This window comes from Poecilia latipinna, unplaced genomic scaffold, assembly GCF_001443285.1.
Source record: "Poecilia latipinna isolate Pla-1442-1.1 unplaced genomic scaffold, P_latipinna-1.0 Scaffold1385, whole genome shotgun sequence".
Taxonomy (NCBI): domain Eukaryota; kingdom Metazoa; phylum Chordata; class Actinopteri; order Cyprinodontiformes; family Poeciliidae; genus Poecilia; species Poecilia latipinna.
Window position 1 is genome coordinate 152,573 of NW_015114001.1, and position 23,366 is coordinate 175,938.

General features: G+C 39.5%; 2 protein-coding genes across 3 annotated transcripts in view; one reads left to right on the forward strand and one right to left on the reverse strand.

The window, feature by feature from the left end:
- Positions 1-240: 240 nt before the first annotated feature.
- Positions 241-3,781, reverse strand: rnf228 (ring finger protein 228). Of its 2 annotated transcripts, none has more exons than XR_001427926.1 (2): positions 684-3,781; positions 241-539 (listed from the first exon to the last, which is right to left on the reverse strand). XR_001427926.1 is itself a non-coding variant. In XM_015056470.1 (2 exons), exon 2 carries the CDS (start codon positions 1,638-1,640, stop codon positions 999-1,001), a length of 642 nt encoding a protein of 213 aa, XP_014911956.1. In that variant the 5' UTR covers positions 1,641-2,673; positions 2,891-3,781; the 3' UTR covers positions 241-998. The 2 variants fall into 2 exon arrangements, 1 of the variants encoding a protein (XP_014911956.1); XM_015056470.1 differs by having other exon boundaries at positions 241-2,673; positions 2,891-3,781.
- A 4,775-nt stretch (positions 3,782-8,556) lies between these two features.
- The window catches only part of pax3a (paired box 3a), a 26,303-nt gene continuing 11,493 nt past the window's right edge, over positions 8,557-23,366 (forward strand). Inside the window, exons 1-5 of the mRNA XM_015056471.1 lie at positions 8,557-9,677; positions 10,181-10,416; positions 10,994-11,123; positions 11,234-11,377; positions 21,296-21,495. Of these exons, the coding sequence (XP_014911957.1) occupies positions 9,593-9,677; positions 10,181-10,416; positions 10,994-11,123; positions 11,234-11,377; positions 21,296-21,495 (795 nt within the window). The 5' untranslated portion in view covers positions 8,557-9,592. The remainder of the gene's footprint in view (positions 9,678-10,180; positions 10,417-10,993; positions 11,124-11,233; positions 11,378-21,295; positions 21,496-23,366) is intronic.

Here is a 23,366-nt window from a genome sequence, read left to right on the forward strand (position 1 = left end):
AAGTGCTCTGTTGTTATTTCACTGTTTGGCAGCTTTGATAACTTATTACACAACTTTTCTTTAGGAACACAATGGAGCGCTCTTTTGAAGAATGTTTAATTCCTGCCATAACTCAAGTTACACCCAACAGTGCAACGTTTTGGTCTGCCTTGACAATGACGTTTTATAACTATGTTAAATGGGTGGAATAGAATGTCAGGTTTTAGCAAGGGAGTACAGTAACAACTCGATCAAATAAAATAGTTTGTCTTGGAACTTTGAAGAGTTTCTATTTTAATCTTAAAAGTTCATGAAATACATAATTACAATAAAAAGCCGTAAGTGGATCTTAGGTACAACAAACAATATGAAACTGCACTGCATGTAAAGTTAGGTAAAGAGCAAATTGGTGCAGAGCCAAATGATACAATTTGCCATTGGCAGTATCAGTTCTTCTGACATGAACGTCGCCTTGGGCAGGAACCGCCGTTTGCACTTGAGAACGGCAACAAGAGATTGAAATTTTTAACTCTTCTTAGAAAACGTTTCTCAGCAGGAATCTGTGATCACTATTGGTTATTTCAGTCTAGATTGGGCCCTTCTAAGAAGTACATATGTATTGTTTTGTACATGTAGTGATTTTATTTTGTTTATTTATTTATTTATTTATTTATTTATTTTAGCATTATTCTAGTCTCTGACACAGTGCCACCCTGACAAAAAAAAATGCTGTGTTGGCATGAAATGGACTGTTTGAAGATACTGAAAATAAAAAGGACATAAAGGGTAACATGAGGTTTGAAAATAAATTGGTTATGTGGCGCTCCTCACCACAGTAAATGAAACTCAAACAAATGAGCAACAACCATTTCCGACACAATTAGTCCATTTTCATCAAGCACACAGTCATTTATTGACAATCCTAATTGTTCTCAAAATTCACTATGGAGGCGCGTCAAGCCCTTGACTTTCACACCTCTGAATATCCCATTTCAAAAGTCCAGTTCAAACTCTGAGGATCACATTACATTAGAGGTGAGGGAACTTAGAGTGCTCGCTTCTGCTTCTGCTCCATACTTCAGCATGCACATCAGCCAAGTGAGTATTATAGAGAGCAGAGCCAGGACGCTGGCGACGAACAGACAAACCGGGCCGACGGGAGACGCTATGTGGTTGAAGTTGTGCACGAAAATGAGGCCCAGAAATAAAAGCACCACCATGGAGAGGAAGGAGAAGATGGCGCACACACAGCCCGCGGTAAAGGCTGCGTTCTTGCAGGTCTCACAGCGTTCCTCGGTGGCGAAAGATCCGGACGGACCTGTCTGTTGTTCTTCCGTGTCTGATGAGCTCTGTCGCCGATGCTCTCTAAGGGGAAGAGCCTCGGACAGCGCCCTGTTGTTCGGGAGGTTTTGAACCTGATATTCCCGAACCGGAGTCCGATGGCGACACACGGGACAGCCGATCCTCCATCCTCGACCCTCTCGTGAGTGCAGAGTTTCGAGGCACTCCAGACAGAAGGTGTGGGAGCAGCTCAACTCTTTGGGAATGCGACGGTCCAAGTCGTAGTGGTTGTAGCAGATTTTGCACTCGTATTCTTCTCCTTCTTCTTCGTTAGACTGAGCAAAAGCAGAGCCGCTTTGTCCATGGACTTTGTCCGCCATGTTCTCCCATATTGCACAGCTTCATTTGACCACACAAGCTAAATGTTAATAATTAATATGTACTCGGCATCAAAATCAGTTAAAAACGTTTTTTTTTCATGTGACTTTTATTTATTTATTTATTTTATTATTTTTTTATTTTCTCTAAGTGTGAGTTTGACCTGGTTTCAGTCCAGCTCCATCCGGTTCACAGACTCGTGTAACAGCCCCCCTGGAGCAAAACCCGAGAACAGGGATGCTAAATCTAACCGTGAAACAACTACCTGAATAGACGAAAAGAAAAGAGAGAGAGAGAGAGAGAGAGAGAGAGAGAGAGAGAGAGAGTAAATAGACGTGTTCAGATTGATTTTCTGATCCGTTGTCACCTGGTTGGCGTCACAACGAGCATCATGTGATCGATGCGCCCTATTAAACCGTGAAATTAAAATTGGGCACCTGCTCTAACAGTGAGAAGCGCCGTCAGATGTGTCGCTTTGACTTTCAGCACCACAGTCATCGGACAGCGCCGAGCAGGGCGACGGCGGTGACATCTTCAACAGCGACTGCAAGGTCTTTCAAAAGCATTCACGCTTCTCACGTTGTAACAGCAAACTTGAAAGAATGCATGTTCCAAGAACAAAGTAGCACATTATTGTGAAGAGAAAGCAAAAATGATTACACGTTTCCATTTCTTATTACATTATTCTGAAAACCCCATAAGTAAAATCCAAGTGCCTGAAGAGCTATAGCAAGTGTACAATCCACTTGTGTATAATTTCACATCTACATAAATGTAGCTGTTTTGTGAAGCCCTTCTTAGAGAACATAAATGAACAAAATGAACTAACTGCATGAAAACGGAAGGAGTATGGTGTAAATGCAAACCGAGACATGCGAGTCCACCTAAGCTGACAGGACAGACAAGGAGAGTATTGATAGACTCCACTTACAGGCTCATGTAGTAAAATCTACCTATATAATGGCTTGTTCTGTACTGTAAAAAAGAAAAAAAAAGTAATGTGAGACCAAAACCTGAAGTTGAAGGAGAACCATACTGACGACAGCATCATTAGGTGGAAATTATTTACTTTAGGGCAAAGAGGGAAGTGCGTCAGTGTTGCTGCTCAATACAGGGCAATCCTGGAAGAAAACCTATTAAGACAGGAACAGAAGTTCGCCTTCCAGTAGCACTCAACCCTTAAGCATACATCCAGAGCTACAATGGATAGCTCACAGCAAAGACTGTTCAGATGTCAGAAGTATATGAATACTTGTGCAAGGCATGTCAGAACATTATAATCCTTTAAAATCACACTTCAAACAAACTGTCTGTGTAATGTTTGTAAAAGCTGGTCACTGAGCTATTATGGTCTCAACATTTTTCCCTGACCTTACTGATGTTTTCCTTAGTCTTCATTATGTCCTTTATTTGTTGATGTTCTCTGACAAACCTTTGAGACCTTCACAGAACAACTGTCTTTATACCAAATTTAAATTACGCACAAGTGAACTTGATTAACTGATTAGGGGATTTCTCAAAGCAACTGGTTTGAATGAAGTTTCTTTAGATGTTTGAGATTATGAGGCAGACTTTATGTGCACAACATACACACACACACACATGATAATTAAGAGCATTATTTAAAACTTCATGGGTTTGTATTGTTCTGCAACATAAAATGCCAACAAAATGAAGGAGATAAAGTTCAAGGAGTGCATTCTTCTGCGTAGCATTGCATAAGCCCCCTCCTTCCTAAATGCACAGAGTATGTAATGGAAAAAATGCTGTATTCCATATCTATAAGCTTTTTAAAAAATCATTTTTTGACAACCATGAGAAAGAGTATCTTGCAATGCAGAGAGTTTGAAATATAATTCTAGAAATTAATTCCCAGCACAGACCAGATTTCATTTTAAACCAAATTACACTGCGTCATGCAAGTAATTTACTGAATTACTTCCAGGTTAGATTTTTTTTTTTAAGGTTTAGGATAGATTACTTTTTAATAATGTTATATTGAATTAGTGGATGTATGCTGTGAGTATTTGTTACACTTTTCAACTATACAAATTCAGATTGATAGTAGAAAAAAGTAATTAGTACAACATTTGAAATAAATAAAAAAATAAGATAAAAGCTGCAATAAAACAAAAACATACTTAGATAGATAGATAGATAGATAGATAGATAGATAGATAGATAGATAGATAGATAGATAGATAGATAGATAGATAGATAGATGTAAAGAAAGAAAGAAAGTGCCCTCTTGTGGCCGAATTTATATGTGCATGTAAAGTAATGAATTCTGTGTTTCCAGTGTGAGGGATTGGGTGATTTTATGTTTTATCTAAAACTGAACAGAAATTAGGAGCTGTTGATTTTTTCAGGGGAAAGGAATTAATGATGTTCGAACAAGACCGGTAAGACACAAGATGTGGCGGTCATAAGGACATGTTAATGTCAACTAGTTTAAATATTTTAAGCTCTATTAAAACATAAATAGGTTTTGCATAGTCAGCTCTCTATAGTCAGATGTTTTGCCCTTAATGCTAATCTCATGAGAGCAGCTTTACAGGAACAGGTGAAAATATAAGTTTCTTTTGAGCTCTGCGACATCCGACGGTTAATGTAACGTTTTATTTTACACATGCTTATTTTCTGTGAAATAAAAGGCTGTATATAATTTAAAGTTGTTCCGTTAGATAAAATTGGAAATATGTGTAAAAATACATAAATTCAGATTTAAACACTGTAAAAGTTCCAAGATTTTTAAGCATCTGTAAACTTCACAAAAATACTGTAAATAGTTAACTTCACTCAGATTTCCCTTTATGGAAAGATCATGGCGTCTAAAATAGCACTTTTTTTTAATTTTTGCAACCTGTAAAGATTTTTGGATTTCGTTGTTTCTATTCTAAGTCCAAACTGATACAGCATTCTCCAGTTTTCCGTAGATCTTTTTGATAGTTTCGCTTGTATCTGATAAGCACGGCGTTCTGTTGCCATTCACTTTATCAGCAGGCAAACGATAAGCCTCATAAGTCACTAAATTTGTCTTGGGTCTATAATACAAACGCGCCAAGTTTGCTTTTTATGCGTGAAGAGGTAGAAACCCACTTCTCTGTTATTCTCTGTAATTCCAGTTAGATAAGAATCTCACAGGAGGTGTGACTGCGTGTTCGTCATGAGACCATGAACTGTTAGCTCGACGGTTTTCAGTCGCCGTTTGCTGGAGTGTTAATTTAAGCCTGCATGCCCTTTGGCTGTTCCTTTAACAAATGCTCTGATTATCTGTTTTTGGTTCTTCTGCCTCACCTGGGTTCACCTTCTCAAGCCTTTTGTCATGATAACTCCACTCAGTTTGAACTGCCACTGATAGGTTTTGGGGCCAGTTATATTTGATAAGATCAAACACATGAAAAAAAAAAAAGTCTTTTGATAGTGCCTTGTAAATGGAACATTTGTATGAGAACGGATTTCCCTATTTCAAACCTGTGACCTTCCTGAGATGTTTATCTTAATTGATGACTTGATCTTTCAGATAATGTATATTTTTCCGCCATTATACTCTCTTGCAGAGTGGAGTACAATTAGGCTCTTTCTGAGCAGCTACACTTTAAAACATGCATGTGAATACAATTAAATTAGCTGCCCTTATTTAATTTATGTCATTCCTGAACTCCATTTTGATCATCACTGCTTATTAATGTAAATACGATCTTAAGCAGAATTTATTTATTTTTGGAAATAGAAATGAATCACAAACCTTTTATTTTCCATGCTGTAAAACTGTAGGCTAAATTAGCTTAACCTTTTAAGTTTAAAATGTGTGGTTCATAATTCCAGCATGTCATAATACAATTTGTTCCTTGATTGACAAATATTTAAATCTTACAGAAAACGATCAGTTCTGTCCTACTTAAGAAAAGAAGGTATTATAGTACAGTACAGCAGATTAAACTGCTTTATCCAAAGCTTCTACTATAGTTTCAATAGCACATGATATTTGACATATCATCAGACATATAAAGAAAAAATAATCTAAGCAAAGAAAAAAAGGACAAACAAACAAACAAAAAAAACAAAAAAACAACAAGAGCTTGCAATAATTGTCCATTATCCAAATCCTGAACCAATAGTCATTATTTCAGAACAGAAACTTCAGTGATGATGCACTATTAAGGGCCTCCTTACACAGCAGTGGCTTCTTCATTTACAGGGCCAATAAAGGTTAAGTGCATGCTGTTTTACAATCAGCTGCCAGTTTCACAAACTCAGAGCTATGTCTAAATGAAACAAATTTATAATATGAATGAAAGTTACGGCTTTCAGAGGTAAATGTAGTTTAGTATTTTTTAGGACCCACACTTGTCTTGCAATTTCAAACAGATCATCAGGATGATATCCAAGGTCAAAACAACTCTAAAGCTCAATAAAACATCAACAAATAGTGACAACTTGGGATCATCAACTCTTCACATTAGCATACCAAATGATTATTTGAGAAATACCCGATATAAGCTTTGTCTATCCTACTATCACAAATGTAAACATGTGGAGTTGGTTAAACTTTTCTAAGATCTTCACTATAATGTTTTTGCGTTGGCCAGATGAGGATAATGTAGGCTGGATCTCTTTCGTATTTCATAGCATAATGAAATATCAGGCAACTTCTTCATAAAATGTTGGTGTACTCCCCTAAAAAATTTTAACTGGTCATAATCCAGTGATTCGATGCATTAATGATCAGAAACACGTGGCCATAACAACAAGGAAACTGTTCACCAGACACAATATCAACCCAATAAATCAACGATCAATTTAAAACACAAAAATAATAATCTGTATGGTGAGCTGAAGAGAAGAGAGCATAAAACAGGACCTTGTTAGAGTGCTTGCAATTTGGTTCTGCAGGATCCAAAACATATGGCCAAATCAACATGGTAATGGTTCAACTGACACAAAATCAATTTTTCCATGACCATCTCGGTTCCCAGATCCCAAACCTTTGGGATGACCTAAGATAACAGATCATAAGAGACAACCCAGAACTGGATGATCTAGAGACGCTGTGCAAAGAGGAAAGGTCAAATTGCTTTGTCTGCTGAAACATGCAGAGCAGGAGAAGACCAGCTATCCTTCTGCCAAAATGCGGCAATGTAAAACTAATAGCAGCCTGTATACCAGTAACTGTGTCACTGATATTAATAAAGAATTTCTCTCAAAGTCCGTATTAAATAAATGCATTCAAATAAAAGTTGTTTTTTGTTTTTCAAAAATGCTTTGGGTTTTTTCTTTTTTTTTTTTTTTTTTAGTTTCTGATGTTATCCAGTCTTGTAAATCTGATGAGAAAACGCAAAGTTAGGAGTATAGCCAACAGATACAAACTTTTCGAAATAAAGGTAACATTTCATTTAATGGAGACATGGAGAAATACTGTGTGTTATTGATTTGATTGATTTAGAAATGTAGCCTCTGGATCCCTGAGTTGCTACTTGTACACACTGCAACATGCTATTCCTCCTCAGAAACATTTTTTTTTTTTTTTTGTGGCTTGTTTCTGACGTAGCTTGTCCACCGGCGCTGCACATTTCTGACCCAGCTCCCCACTCTAATTGATTTGGCACGGTAGATCCAATATCCTTTTCATGATAGTCAAACTTTACTATGATAACTCTCTATGGCCCCCATTCTTGCTTTTATAGAGGTATAATGTTTCCACGTTTTTTTTTTTTTGTGTCCACGCCATCATTTTTTTACTGCCCAGTGTCTTGGGAGTTAAAGTGCAGTGTGAGAGAATATGGATTAAAATACCATTTTAAAACCTCTGTGCCACAAAAAGAGCGTGATGTTGACTTATTTTACTTTACATCTTCATAAAATCCCTCCCTTGGTGTTGTTTGTTGGCCTGTTTGAAAGGAAATATTCTGATTGTAGCAAGCGTGTTACATATTGAGTATTGTAAGGTATATAAGTTTTGTTTGTTTATTCTGGACACAAAATGATCAAGCCATTCATGGGACGCAGAACAAGGGAATGCAAAAAAAAAAAAAAAATCGGGACAGAGCTTTTCCTTGAGGGACAAAAGAACGAGGGGAAAAAAAGAAGAAGAAGCGTCGGTCTATTAAACACGCCTAATTATTGCAATTATCACATCTCTCCGAGCTTCAGAAAAGTCAAGTGATCCCTCATGTGGTCCAGTGTGTCAGCAGTTGCGACATTTTGCACGGATGTGTTCCACCGCCGTGTGGGCCAACCACGGCTTTGCTGCAGCGCCCTTTGTTAAATCAGCGCTACCGCTGCGAGAGACCACGCGGAGCTTTTCCGACGTGGGCTGAGGTGGAACTCGTGGAGGAGAGCGGATCCTCTTCTCCACGCTTAAACTCAGCGGTGTCCGCACCTTGTAGTTCTGCAATCACCTCCATTGTGGACGCTTTAGTTTGCGCTCATCAGGTGGTTCCCTTCGGACAACGAATACAGATGATTGTCTGATTGTCGTTGTTGGACTTTTCAGTGTTGTTATGAACATGCTCATGTTGTAGGTGTTTGATAGAAACTCACTGCGAACAGTGGTTTATTAAGTAGTCTATCTATCTATCTATCTATCTATCTATCTATCTATCTATCTATCTATCTATCTATCTATCTATCTATCTATCTATCTATCTATCTTTTGATGGATTGATGCATAATGATGTGTTTTGTTCAGAACTTTTTCAGTTCTTCCGTTCTAAAAAAAAAAATCTGTCATATTTCTTGACTTAAATTACGCAGATATCGCAGCATACCATATGTTACAATGTGTAATATCTTGTTTTGTGTATCCAGGTATTTCTCACAAAAAATGTGTAAATAAACAAATAAATACATAAATTAATAAATTAATTAATTTACAAAGTTTTTAACATTTTGGCGTAAACATCCTACAAGTTAGACTAATGGTTGTTTTATGGCTAGTATTTTGAAAGATTGTCATTTTATTGTCTTTTTCATGTATTTGGAAAATGAAACACATAACATTTAGAAGTAAGTGCAGTTCTATTAATAATCAGGATTTATGAGATGTTTTTGAAAACTATGTCGTTGTGTAAAACTCAAAAATATGGTATTGCACGTTTTGTGTCAGCATGCTGGTAAAACAGTTGCGAAATCTATATACATTTTAAAATGAGTAAAGTAGATGTATTCCCCCCCCCCTCTAAGGTACTTGTGGGATTATTTTCTTGTTCCTTAACAAGCATACGACTAATGTTTACTGCAGGATTGCTAACCGGTTAACATGTGTAGAAAGACACTAATGTGCATATGTTAGCATATCAGAGTTCAGAACTAGTGATGTTTCTGCTTTGGAATGGAGTGTCCCATTTGTCAGCTGAATGTTTCACTCACCACCTGAGTTAAGTGTCAAGGCATGGGGTTGGAGGCATGGGGCATACTCCACCTTAATATACACATGCTTGCATTATTGAAAACATTTACTGTATGTGAAAACTTTAAAGCAAAGACTCCCACAAGTTGACCTCATGAGGTCAAATCAACCACAACTTCAGCCTCTTTCTGTCCAATCACAGAGCTCCTCCTACTTCCTAATGTCCGGGTCCCGAACCAATCATTGCGCCCAGCTGGGAGTCAGAGGGTATAGTGTCCACAGATAAAAATCTTTGACCATCATCCATCCTCTCAGAGCATCTTTCTTATCCTCCGAGGAACCCGTCCGAAAACCCGGAGTGTCGATTCCAAACTCTCCCCGTTGGGATAACATTAGGCAACATCTTTGAGTCCCCGGGTTCACTTTTCTTCCTCAACTGTGGCAACCTGTTACTCAGGAATCCAGACGACGGCAAAGGGTAAATGAAACAAAACTGACAAAAGGTAATTACTGTATTAAAAAAAAAAAAAAAGAAAAAAAAAAGAAAAAGAAAGAAAGGCGCATCGCAGACAGCTTATCCAGGTGACAGAGATCGGAGGGAATATGACGGCGCTGGCAGGTGGTTTACCGAGAATGATGAGACCGACTCCTCACCAGAACTACCCGCGTGGAGGATACTCGTTGGAAGGTAAGAATCCACCACCAGTTGCGGGTGGACATGACAAAAAAAAAAAAAAAAAAAAAAAGCAGAAACGTAGGCAAACTTTGTTAAACTCGATTTTGTTGAAATATTTACTCTTGAAAAATGACTATGTTAGATAAAAAAAATAGAGAAGAATTTTGTAAACCAAAAAATTTTAAAAATGAACAGCGGCACATTTTCGAGAAAAAGTAAAGATTTCAAAATTTAACCGACATTTATTACGCAATTTACAACTAATTTAATTTCAAGTATGTCTGTTTTCAAAATTATGTGAAGCAAGTAGACTATCCTTAGTAAGACAGAAAGTAAGATTTGTTTTTTCTAAGTAGATGTCCAGTTTTTTTTTTACATTTTAAGTATGCAGTCTTGCAAGTTTTAAAATATTAACATAGATCATTTTGAAATGACCTCCTGCAATGTTGGATTATAAATTATGTGTTATTTGGAAACAGACAGTACCCGGCTGAATAAAAGCGCTCCCTGTCCAGTTTCCACTCCGTTAGGACAGGGTCGCGTCAACCAGCTCGGAGGAGTCTTCATAAACGGCAGACCACTCCCCAACCACATCCGCCACAAAATCGTAGAGATGGCCCACCACGGAGTCCGGCCGTGCGTCATCTCCCGGCAGCTGAGGGTGTCCCACGGTTGCGTCTCCAAAATTCTCTGCCGGTACCAGGAGACGGGCTCGATCAGGCCGGGAGCAATCGGAGGCAGCAAACCAAAGGTATGGCGCATATGATCGTACAGCTGTAACGTGTTCATTATAAGGATTTAGTTTCCATACTCCTCAACTTTCTGAGATGTTCAGAAACTACCAGCAGGAGTTAAGCGCAGTCGCTGCAGCTTTTCCATGAAGGTCAAAAAAGAAGTTTAGCAATTCGTTTTTATTCATGTCCTCTTTTTAATATTTTTTCCCCCTCCAAACATGCGTTGTAAAAAAAAACCCAGATTGATCTTTAGTGTTGTCAAAATACGTAACAACAAAGTCTGTTTAAAACTTTTGATTTGTTCTCTCTCAAAGTAAAAGTAAAATATAGATCTACCGAGAGGTCAAGCTAAAAAAAAGTTTATATTTATATCTGCTTTATGTTATTTGCTTAGAACACGACAAGGTAAACGTGATCATCTGCTGTCCTTTTTATATTTTTAACAACAAACATATTCATGGGGCGTCAAGTTCTGTGGATATTTATACACTGTTGCTGTAAATTTCTTGCATTTTGTGACTTTTGTGTTTTCTGCCAAGCCGTAGCACTTTATTTATTTAACTAACATGACTTGTCCTGGTTGTCTCTACGAAGCAAAGTGCCTCCCCAGAAGTGGACAAGAAGATCGAGGAGTACAAGAGAGAGAATCCCGGCATGTTCAGCTGGGAAATCAGGGACAAACTACTGAAAGACGGAATCTGCGACAGGAACAATGTTCCCTCAGGTATAGACCTAATATTTTATTAACCACAAAATACATTTAAGAAAAAAAAAAAAAAGCTGACATTTTGTTTGAATTTATTGAGCAGTATTGGTTTGGTCTCTGTTTCTCAGTGAGCGCCATCAGCCGCGTCATGCGCTCTAAGTTTGGCGGAGTTGGTGAGGACGAGGAGGAGGACGATGAGATGGTGAAGAGGACGCTGGAGGAGAGCGAGCCCCGGACTAAACACAGCATCGATGGCATCCTGGGAGACAGATGTGAGTCCGACTTTTTACACTGTAATCATCCAAACCACTGAAAGCAAAACAGAAGACTGTGGAAATCAGGTTTCAATAATAATAATAATAATAATAATAATAATAATAATAATAATAATAATTTTCTTCCTGTTTATAGCTTTTTAGACTATTTAAAAGTGTAACGTTTAAAGTTTGAAGCAGTTTACGCATGCACTGACCTCAAAAAGAAGAAGAAAAAAACTTTTCAGACGAGCTTTAAAAAAAAAAAAAAAAAAAAATCAAACATTTGTTTAGCTTCCAAGCCTGAGAAAGTTTTTTTTTCACTTAATCGGACACTTAAGGATGAACTTCACTGAACAAAGCGCGGAGAGTCCATTGAGTCTCACACCTCAGTTTGACGCGCACAAAAGCCAAACTCCAGCAAGCCGTACAAAAAAAAAAAAAAAAAAAAAAAACCAGGGGTTTTTTTTTTTTTTTTTTTTTTTTTTAAATAATGAGGAGAGAAAAGAAAGAGGGTGAAAAAAGAGATACACTGACAAAAAGGGGGTGAGAGGAGACATTATGAACTCGCAATGAGCGATGAATTATTCAGGGAGCCAGTGCGCCATGATTGCACAAAGAAATGCCACTTTTGAGCCTCCTGTCACTGTTAACAGTTTTTTTTTTTTTTTTTTTTTTAAAGCCAGGCCTTTAGACAAACACCTGTTGATTTATAACCTGTTGGAGACTCAGCAGGTTTGTTAAGAAGGAAACCCGGACATAAAACATCCAATATAGTTAATAATTAATTAACTTTCGCTTGCGACGATGTTACTTTGCACACATTTCCACTTTAAAGACATTGCTGAAGATTTGTTTAAAGCAATCAAAGAAAACTTAGTTTGACCATAATTATGCAGGTGGAACATGCAGAGTATAGACCACAACCATATTGACTGACTTAGTCGTTTTTACGTAGCTTTGTATTTTTTATTTTTTTATTTTTCTTCAACAAGCGAGCACAGGGAAACTGTTCTCGTCACTAGATTAAATCCAAACCCTTTTATTTCTCTGCACTTTCATCTCAGACTGAAGTCCGCCCCTTTTTCCTTTTGGCCCTGGGCGCCCACATTTAGTACGGGGGACACTTCCCACCCCTTCTATAGCCCGTAGCCGTGGCGGGACAAACCCCACTGACTTGGTTAAAAACTCGAGTTGATTATTCTGAATGAAAATAGAGTAATCAAAGTTAGAATGTCTAGTTTTAGTCTATGAGCATTGAGCTTTACATGTCAGTAAAAAAAAAAAAAAACTTAGTTGTGTACTTTTTTTGTGTGTATTTAATCTGTTTTTTTTTTTAAAGAAAAAACTAAAATTACTCAGCATCATCCTAAATGCAAGCACTTTCTCTAATCCAGATCAGCCCTATTTTATTGTTGTGTCTCTTTGTGGAAAGCAGTAGTTGTTTTTTCTCTTTTATAGCACTTCATTAGAATGTGAAAGGGGTGATTGGGGACCGAGAGAGGGTCTTCTGGCCAAATATTGATTAAGTAGGTGTTTGCAGAGGCCATTGTTGTGGTGGGGAGAGGCCTGTTGCTCTCTGCCCCTTTTCTCCTCTACTACTATTGTTGGCCTTCCATTAAGTGCTAAGATCAAAGCTGACTCATTTAGATTTATTTGTCTGGGAAAAGGAGAGCTGAGGTTTGTGGGACAAAGACACTGTGGCATCAGAAAGTTTAGCAAATTGCAGGAGCATTGTTGTTGCAGTAACGCGAACAATTATTATTTTTTTTTTAATGTTTGCACAATAAATTAACAAATATTCCTTCTCAGAATTTAAGGACTTATTTTCTGTTTATACGCTTCATGAGGAATTTATTCATTTTCGTTTTATTCTCTAATTATGAATCAGTGTCAAAATCGCTGTTCCTCCTGCTAGTGTTCTTGATTTAATTGATGGCATCCTCTATTTATTAGTGTTAGCACATTAGCCTTTAGCCTCATTTAACTAATTAAAGTAACCAAAGTCATGAAAGGCAGCCACTCTTGCAGGATCTTTTATGACAGGACGGACGGGAGGGAGGGAGGGCGAAAGACAGAAAGAAGGAGGGAAGAGGGGCGGGGGGGGGAAAGAAAGCTCAGAAATACAAACAGTCAAAGGGATAACTTTTCTTTAAAAGGGAGTCCTGCAGAGCCAGAGTGAATGAGCCCAGTTCTTTCAAATGTGCCATGGTGAACGCAGTCAACATGTAATAATTGGTCTCATTGAGGTGCATTCCAACAATCTGCTGCCATTCTCCTGCCTCCATTGTGCCGGGGCAGGCAAGTAGCCAGAGGGACAGGAGGAATCAAGTGCTGACAAAACATGAAAGATTTAGCTGCTTTTGTCACAGGAGCTGAGTGGGACTTTGTTTGTGTAAATAAACTGGGTCTATATAGGCTCCCTGGGATCTTGGCATGGGTTTAGGATGAGGGATATTATTTGAAAGTGAGAAGGACCGGAGAGTTAATATCCGCGCCGCAGCGTATGTCTAGTTTTGGAGCTCTTGTGTGTGTACGTTTTCGGTTCAAAAACCAGGAGAGAAGAAATATGAAAGCAAAAGATTTCCACTTCTATACCACCTTCAAAGGTTTGTGGCTTAAACACTGTAAAAAAAAAAAAAGAAAAAAAGAAAACAAACCCAGATGAAACGCCTTCAAATAACACAAAGTTGTTTTTAAAGTATAGTGTGGTAATATCCTTTAGCTGTAATCATCGAGGTATATGTGGAATTTTTTTTTTTTTTTTTTTTTTTTTTTTTTTTAGTTTATGTGAGTGAAGGCCCAAAACGCAGCCAGAGGAATGTCTGCTGCAGCCACATCTCCTTTTTCCTCTGAGGGCTGGATAGTGCAGCAATTTATATGAGGGCTTTATTGTCCTTTTTCCTGTATTAATAGTGTTTATATTGCTTGTTTATTGTGCTGGACTGCTGGGGAAAAACAAACTGTAGTTCAGAAATCCAGACAGATGCACAACAACAGAGAAAATTCAGCTCACTTGCATTATCGATTTGTAAGACCACTTGTTTCTGCAATTATAGCCGATTATGACATGTTTTACGGTATTTTTCTGCCATCTAGATATTTGTTTTGGCAAATCTTCTTTGCAAAATACCCCGAATATATGGTGAAAAAAAACATTCTTTAAAGTTCTGGCTGCAAATTTGGTGTTGTTGTCATGCTTGAAAGCAAACATCTTTTCCGGTCTTGAGTCTTTATCGCCCTATTGAAGATTTTTCTGAAGGACTTTTGTGTGTTTAGCTTCATCAGTCTTCTTATCATCTCTGAACAGCTTCCCTGCCCCTCTTGATGAAGAGCAATCCACAGCATAATGCTGCCACTACCATGTGTGTCACCATGGGGGATGGTATATTTTATTTGTCATGTCATGTCACACTGGATTTTTCAAAGTAAAGAAGCTGAATACAAACGCATTCTCCACTTTTTGTATTTTTCTTTGGTGAAAACTGAAAAACCATAACTTTTTTCCACTTCACAATTATATGCCACATTATATTTAAGGTTATGTGAGGTTACAAAACGTGAAAGGGAACAAATACTAAAAGCACGGACGGCGACGAGACGGCCTTCCTAAGTATAAGCAGTCAGAACTTTCTTCTTCTGCGTTGGCATGATTCTCAAGACTCTCTTTCTTCAGAAAGAAAGAAAAAATCCACACTGGCTGATCTGCAACTGAATACAGACTCTATGCTTCATTAAAGCCTCTTTCTCTGTTAGCACCCACATTGTGATCCCCCCCAATATTAATTCAAAGGACAATTAATGAATGCGGGCCAACTTTGAAGTAATGGGCTGGGGTCCTGCCCCAAGCCGGCCCCTTGGCGCTGATGTACTCCTCGCATTCTCCCCAACTAACCCCAGAGACACTGCGAAGTGACTGAAAGGAGAAGTAGCAAGCAATGGAAGGTCAAGAAGAGGAGCCCCAACAGAAAAAAGAGCTCTCTATTTCCTCCAAGTATTAGCCAAGCAAAACTCTGTGATGGGGAGGATAAAGGGGTGTGAGGAAGAAAAGGGTCGGGGGCATGGGGACTTTGCAAAGAGGGGCACAATGGGATGGTTAATTGAGTAAAGCCAGACAGTGTTGTCAATCACTTAACTTTGTTCAGGCTCAGGTTTTGTGGAGCTCTTTCGTCTTGGACATCGCACATTATGGACGTGCCAGCAGAACCCTGTTTCTGATTGATTGATGGCATTTTTCCCTACGTTTGGTGTGATGCAGCTCTGCGTTTGCACCACTCGAGAATTATTTTTTAAAAAAAGAACAAGAAAATAAACAGATGCTCTTGAGTTTATGGTGTTTAAAGTGAAAGTATGTTTTTTTTTTTCTTCTCTGAATGCTGTTGAAGTTAGTCTGAAGAGCCAGCGCGAGGCTGCTTTTGCTGCAGTGCTGTGTAGTTGTGTGAAAAGGTCAGGGGCCAACTTAGGGTCAGTTGACTGTTACAACTATCAGGCCCCAGGAACTGGAGGTTAGGATAACGTTTAGAAAAGATCTGAGCTCAAAAACTTGTGTAAGGATTTCAAAGCGATGGCTCTTGCGCTGCCCCTTTGAGTACCTTAAAACACCTGGATTTTTTATTTTTCTTTTAAACAAAAACGTATTTTCTTGAAACAAGCTGCTTTGGTTTGGTTGTTGTCTTTGCTAGTTAGTCTCCGTCGAGCTGGAACGTGCAGTGGACGGGCCTTTTTAGCTCGCGGCCCAGTGTGGGCTTCGCAAGTCGCTTTGTCTCCACACGGAGGGTGGAAATGCCACCGTGAAACTGTCACCTAACTGCACCGCGGTGGAACGGAATAATAACCGTCACACACTGGGCGCAAATAATAGCCACTCAGTGCCATTCGCGGCTTCTTGTCACTGCCGTGGCGTTCGACAGAGATACATCCTTCAGCTTCATATCGCCAGCTCCTTCTTTGTCCGTTAAGTGCCAACCTCCTGTGCTCTTTCGCTTAATTTTGTTTTGTGTCCATCACATCATCATCTCACTCTCCTTTTATTTCTATAACCCCCCCCCGCCCCCCCCCCCCCCCGCCCCCCCTTCCCAGGCAGCTGCAGGTTCCTAGGGGCTCTTTAGCAAGTCAAGTGAGCAGCCCACTCGCTCCCATTTTTTCTCTTAAACTGTTAACCCCAGCTGAGTCCATAAGCTGTCAGTTTACCATTCTTTCCCCCTCCTCACCCCCCACACCTCACCCAGTGCATCTGCTCGCTTTGGCTCCGCGCGGCACGCAGCCATTTTATTCAGTGGCCCACTCGCACCACACTCCCTGCCCTGAAAGGGCCAGATCTACTTCCCTGGGCAAATAGCGAGTTCATTTGTCTCTTATGCCCTTTGTTTTGCGTCGCGAACACATGTCACCAGCTCAATTACCTTCTCTATTAAAAGCCCCAGGAGGATGGGCCAGCCAGCCCCTACTAAGACAAGGCCATAAACTGCCCCATATGGTTTGGTTTCTCTCTCCATACGTGATTCTTCGTTTCTTATGCTTTGTCACACTTTCCATTTCTTTTATTTACATTTTTGAACCACGGATGGGAATTTCTCTGCACACATGAGCGAAGATGTTGCTGTGCGTAGCTTTGCATGCCTACTTATATTAATGTCTCCTAAGGCGTAGGAGAGGGTGGGAGACGGGTGGATGTCCGCCAGGATGAGCCTGAGCAGTAAACAAGGTCAGCCTTTATCCTGATGGCAGGAATCCTCTCTGGGTTTTTTTTTTTTTTTTCAAGGCGGGTTGTTGGGGGGGGGGGGATTTTTTTATTTGCATCTTAGAAGCACTCCTCCTACCGGTGAAGCTAATAAAACTGGAAGTTCACCAGATTCACATCATTTTTGTCTGTTTTTGGAACATTTTTTTTTTTACAGTAAAGAAACCTTTACAATTTTATTCACAGTGAAAGGAGCGTTTTGTAGTCACTTGTTAAACTCAGTTCTACTTCCTAAATATGTTTCTTTTTTGCTGGTTAATTAACATAACTTAATGTTTATGTCTTATTAAATTTCTGAGCAGGCCTACACATGGAGGAACTGACCTTTTTTTAATAAGTTGTCATAGTCAAACTTTGTCTTTCTTGCTTTATTTATTTCAAGAAAAAGATACACATTCAACTAATCACAAATTTCAACCAGTCACTCAAACTATATTTGCAGTACTTTTCATGCAGACAGGTGTAACCCACTAGAAATGGTCAAACTAAATAAACAAACAAAATCTAAAAAAAAAACTGAACACATTTAAGAGCAATTACGAAAGATGGTATATTGAGGAAACATTATCATGTAGTGAAGAAACATAATGAAAAATTCTGAACTATCAAATGTAAGTGAATGAACAAAACAATCAGAAAAGTAAAAAATAATTGTAAATGCAATATAATCAAAAGAGATTGGACAAAGTGTAAAATTAGAAAAACCCATGTAAAATAATGAAATATCAATATATTCTAAATGACTAAATTTCAACTATAAATTCATCTAAGCAAGTTGATTTTTAGTTTGCTGTTGAAATAACCAACACTCTCCACTGCTGTTGGATTTTCAGTAAAGTTTTCCTACATATAAGTGTCACACATGGAAAAGAGCCCCTCACTGACACTAACAGAGGACCTTTTCCATAACACCCAAACAGGAGGGCACGAGTGATAAAACTATTTCCCCCTGACATGAAGAGGTCGCTGCCACAACTTGAAGTTGCTCTGCAACTTTCCGCCTTTGACAGTCTGTCCAAAAACCCTCAGCTTTGCACTGACCGAGCAAGCTGACAAAAGCTATGCGCCATCAATGAATTAATACCTAAAATATGGTCAAAAATGTATCGACTGGTCTCGGGTAATAAGGTGATATAAAATAAACAAGTATGTGTTATCTGGGTTGCGATGGAAGTGAATGTTACTTCTTTTACATTAATAAGTGGCAACATGTAAAGATAAAAATAGTGCAGCTTAAAATTGGGCCTTGCGTTAATCCAGAGTTTAAGTTGCAACATTCCGACAAATAACGTCCTAAACGAGGTTTGAGCTAAACCATGTGTGGAGATTAATTACCAACCAATTAAAGGGAAATAGTGCTGTTCTTTGGGTTACTGTATTCCAAGTATTAGCTGCTGTGCCGGAGAAAGCCAACTGTCCAAAGGCACTTATGCTGTGTGGGATCTTACACATGTCCTCTGGTGCAGACAGGGACAGGCCCCTTGTTGCTTTATCTGTTGCACAGAACTTGATTGAGGAATTCGAGTAACAACGCTGATACTTTCCCGTTATATGGCCAGTATTATCTCCTGTCATTGTTGTGTGGAATGTGTGGGAACAAGTCTGCTCCAGCATCAGCTTGGCTTAAATCATTCCCAGGCAGACTTAGAACAGTGTTTGACAGTGCCTCAGATGCGGATGTATAGCAATGGGTGAATCCAGGAAGAGACGAGTGATGTGAATGGCTGAGGTGAAAAAAGACAGGTCCTATTTTCTTTTTTTTTTCTTTTTTTAACAATCACTGCCTCCCCCCACCCCTCATTCGCTGTGCACCCTCCTCCCTCAACCCCAGCATCTTCTTCAGGTGCTTTCAGCTTTCCTTCTCCTCTCCATGTCAACCCCTTTGACTTCCCATCCCCCAGCTTTGTGCCCCTCGGGCCGTGGAAGAAGGGAATATAGGGGTGCTCCCCTGCTGTGCCCCTCCACAGCCCCAATGGCCCTTCTCTGGACCCTTTTGTGCCCCCTTTTTTCTCCTCCTACTCCTCATTCCCCTACTCCAGCCCCCAACTTACCCTTCTTCCCACCTCCCCCCTGGTCCCCTGCTGTGCAGGTGACAGGCCCCTGAATAAGGTCCCGGGCGTCCCTGATGGCTCCTACAGATGGAGCGTGGTAATCGGTCCAATAGAGCCCTGCCACAGGCTTTTCCCCACTGGGATACAATGGCCTGGCCACATCACTCCCCAAAAATAAAGGAGAAAAGTGGGTGAAGAAGAAGACAGAAAAAGACAAAAGAGCAAGCAGAGGATGACAAAAGGATCGCTGTCATTTGCCATTACGGAATAGTCAAAGACAAATAAAAACAGGAAGGGAAAAAGAGGAAATGGTAAAAGGTAAAAAGGGCTGTGGGGGTAACCCTATGGTAAGCAGAGAGAGCAAATGGATAACTGTTGCCTTCAAAGTTTTCTAAGCTTTCCTTCACTAAACAGCAAGGAAGTATATTTTATAAATGATAAAATTGGCTAAATAAAGCAGCTTGCTTGAGTTTGCGTGTGTTAGCCTGGCACCTCAATCTGGTTTAGATCTAATAATGAGCTTGTCTCAGAGTCAGGATCATTTCTTTTTTTTTTTCTTTTTTTTTTTTTTTTTTGCCAGCAGGCCTTTGACTAACAGCATTCCCAGAGGCCAAATCTGTGTGTAATGCCTGGTCAGACACACACTGGCAACCGGTGCAAAGACTTCCTGCCTTCCTTGCAGAGGCTCCAGAGCCAAGGGGAGATCACTGTCCCCCTCTCCCAGCCCCCCTTCAATGTCTGACTTGGCACTTTTTTAATTAAAGCCTAAGATGAATAAGAAAGAGTCTGAGACAGACCAGTATTTCTCTTGCACTCACCTGTCTTTTTGCTTTTGAGCATTTTATTTCGTCACAGTTTATTGCGTCAAAAATGTGGCGGGATCCCTCATGATGATTTTCTCACTGGCGTTGATTTAGGAGTGGATTTTAACTCAGGATCCACCGAGTGACAACTAGCAATCCAGAGTCAGCAGATTCATGTTTTTGATGGAGAAAATGAAGGATAAGATTGCTGGTGATCATGATCATTTTTAGGGCTTTGTAGTTTGTTTTTTTTTTAATAAATGTGAAAATCCACACAAATTCAGAAACATCAATTTCTGATATCGTTTCCAAAGTTCAATAATGCTCCTCCTCTTCTGCACCTCCCATGTTAGCTCAGTCAGTTTCTCTTGACCTGAGCGAGCAGATTAGGAAGCACCTGCAACGGGCTGCCTTTCCTGTGCTGCTGAATATCAGCCTAACACACAGCATGGCTAAGACTAGAAGAGACACAGTGTCCCAGGCGATTGATGCCCCGGAGGGATCTTGTCCTCTTTAATCCATGTTCAAGCAGGCTTTTGCTTTTGATCCCCCGGGGAACCACTGAGGAGTTTAAGAAATCAGGAGGACACAACCTAGAGTGGCTCTGTGCGACGTGCTGTGGAGCAGCTGGTATGCTGCGTGAAACTATTAAATTTACATCAGTAGAAGTAGTCACGGTCCAACTCAAAACCGAAAATCTGTGAAACATCAGCTCTGAAGGATGAATTGTTTTATATCAAGTGAGCAATCTGCAATTGAAAGAAAGAAATTTTGTATATTCCCTAAGTTAAGATTTTTTAACCAGTTTACGAGCTTTGAATTTATTTCATTTAATATATGAATACATCATTTATTTACATATAGGATATGCTCCCAAATATGTTATTTAAGCAAATCAAACACACACAAAAATGTTAAAATTTAAGCAACACTACTTCTGTAAATTAATTTAACAGGGGAAAAAATGAATATTTTGCAACTAGATTTGTTGATGCTATGCTATATCAGTCTTAAATTTGTCATTGATTTTAAGATCTCTAAAACAAACTCTTGCTGTTGAATAAAAAGAAAGTTTAGAATTCATAAAGTTAGTCTTATAACTCTGTGCTGCTAAATCAGCAACATATGGTTATATATTGCAAACTGACAGATAATCTTCATTAGACAATTTATATTTTGCGTTGAGCAGTTCAGGATCACAAAAAACTTTAATGGCCAGGATGCCAGCAGCATGGTTATAGGTGTTTTATTAAACTGCAACGGCTTAGCCTGTGTGTGTGTGTGTGTGTGTTGATATTATAAATTAATTGAAAACGTCTTTTTTTTTTTCTTTCTATCCCAGCGAGCCACTCGGACGAGGCTTCAGACGTGGACTCCGAGCCGGGCCTGCCGTTGAAGAGGAAGCAGCGCCGCAGTCGGACGACCTTCACAGCAGAGCAGCTGGAGGAACTGGAGAGGGCCTTTGAACGTACGCACTACCCAGACATCTACACGCGAGAGGAGCTGGCTCAGAGGGCCAAACTGACAGAAGCTCGAGTTCAGGTTAGAAACACGAGCATGCATGCAAGTCTAAATCTTGACAGCGCGGCAATCTGTCACTCCCTCTGAGACATGCGGGTGTTAAGTTGTTTTGGGATGTTGCTACGCATTCTTTACAACCATTAGCCATGTGGTCCATCCCCAAAACAACCCCCGGACCACCCCAGCGCCTCCCCCTGCCGCTCCACACGGAGACACCCACAGTCGCCTTTATACACAAAGACATCTTTCTATTTTTGTCAACATTTTGCCAAAAGGGGGCTATGTAAAAAAAAATAAAAAAATTCTGCAAATAGATTCTCGATTTAGATAGCCTCTCAATATAGCTTTTAATAGCCATGACAGCCCTCTGGCAATGTATGAACTCTGTGACGTTAAGTAGCTCACAAAGATGTGGTTTCACTGCGCTCTACAGATGTGAAGATCGCTATCAGCGTAGGTCCCTGCAAAGGGACAGAGAGTCCTTGCACAGATACATTTTCAGTGAATGCAGTAAAGTTACAGTTCTAACTGTTCCAACTAAAAAAAAAAAAAACGTGATTTTTTTTTTTTTTAAAAATAAACTAAAATACAGTAGGGCAATATTGTGAACAGGAAGAAAANACCTGCCCCCCTTTCCCAGGCAGCTGCAGGTTCCTAGGGGCTCTTTAGCAAGTCAAGTGAGCAGCCCACTCGCTCCCATTTTTTCTCTTAAACTGTTAACCCCAGCTGAGTCCATAAGCTGTCAGTTTACCATTCTTTCCCCCTCCTCACCCCCCACACCTCACCCAGTGCATCTGCTCGCTTTGGCTCCGCGCGGCACGCAGCCATTTTATTCAGTGGCCCACTCGCACCACACTCCCTGCCCTGAAAGGGCCAGATCTACTTCCCTGGGCAAATAGCGAGTTCATTTGTCTCTTATGCCCTTTGTTTTGCGTCGCGAACACATGTCACCAGCTCAATTACCTTCTCTATTAAAAGCCCCAGGAGGATGGGCCAGCCAGCCCCTACTAAGACAAGGCCATAAACTGCCCCATATGGTTTGGTTTCTCTCTCCATACGTGATTCTTCGTTTCTTATGCTTTGTCACACTTTCCATTTCTTTTATTTACATTTTTGAACCACGGATGGGAATTTCTCTGCACACATGAGCGAAGATGTTGCTGTGCGTAGCTTTGCATGCCTACTTATATTAATGTCTCCTAAGGCGTAGGAGAGGGTGGGAGACGGGTGGATGTCCGCCAGGATGAGCCTGAGCAGTAAACAAGGTCAGCCTTTATCCTGATGGCAGGAATCCTCTCTGGGTTTTTTTTTTTTTTTTTTTTTAAGGCGGGTTGTTGGGGGGGGGGGGATTTTTTTATTTGCATCTTAGAAGCACTCCTCCTACCGGTGAAGCTAATAAAACTGGAAGTTCACCAGATTCACATCATTTTTGTCTGTTTTTGGAACATTTTTTTTTTTACAGTAAAGAAACCTTTACAATTTTATTCACAGTGAAAGGAGCGTTTTGTAGTCACTTGTTAAACTCAGTTCTACTTCCTAAATATGTTTCTTTTTTGCTGGTTAATTAACATAACTTAATGTTTATGTCTTATTAAATTTCTGAGCAGGCCTACACATGGAGGAACTGACCTTTTTTTAATAAGTTGTCATAGTCAAACTTTGTCTTTCTTGCTTTATTTATTTCAAGAAAAAGATACACATTCAACTAATCACAAATTTCAACCAGTCACTCAAACTATATTTGCAGTACTTTTCATGCAGACAGGTGTAACCCACTAGAAATGGTCAAACTAAATAAACAAACAAAATCTAAAAAAAAAAAAAAAAAAAAAAAAAAAAAAAAAAAAAAAAAATTAAAAAAAAAATAAAAAAAAGGGGATTTTGGGGAAAAA

Bases quoted from the DNA above. Each gene is read 5' to 3' on its own strand.
- rnf228 (XM_015056470.1), bottom strand. From the start codon at position 1,640: ATGGCGGACAAAGTCCATGGACAAAGCGGCTCTGCTTTTGCTCAGTCT.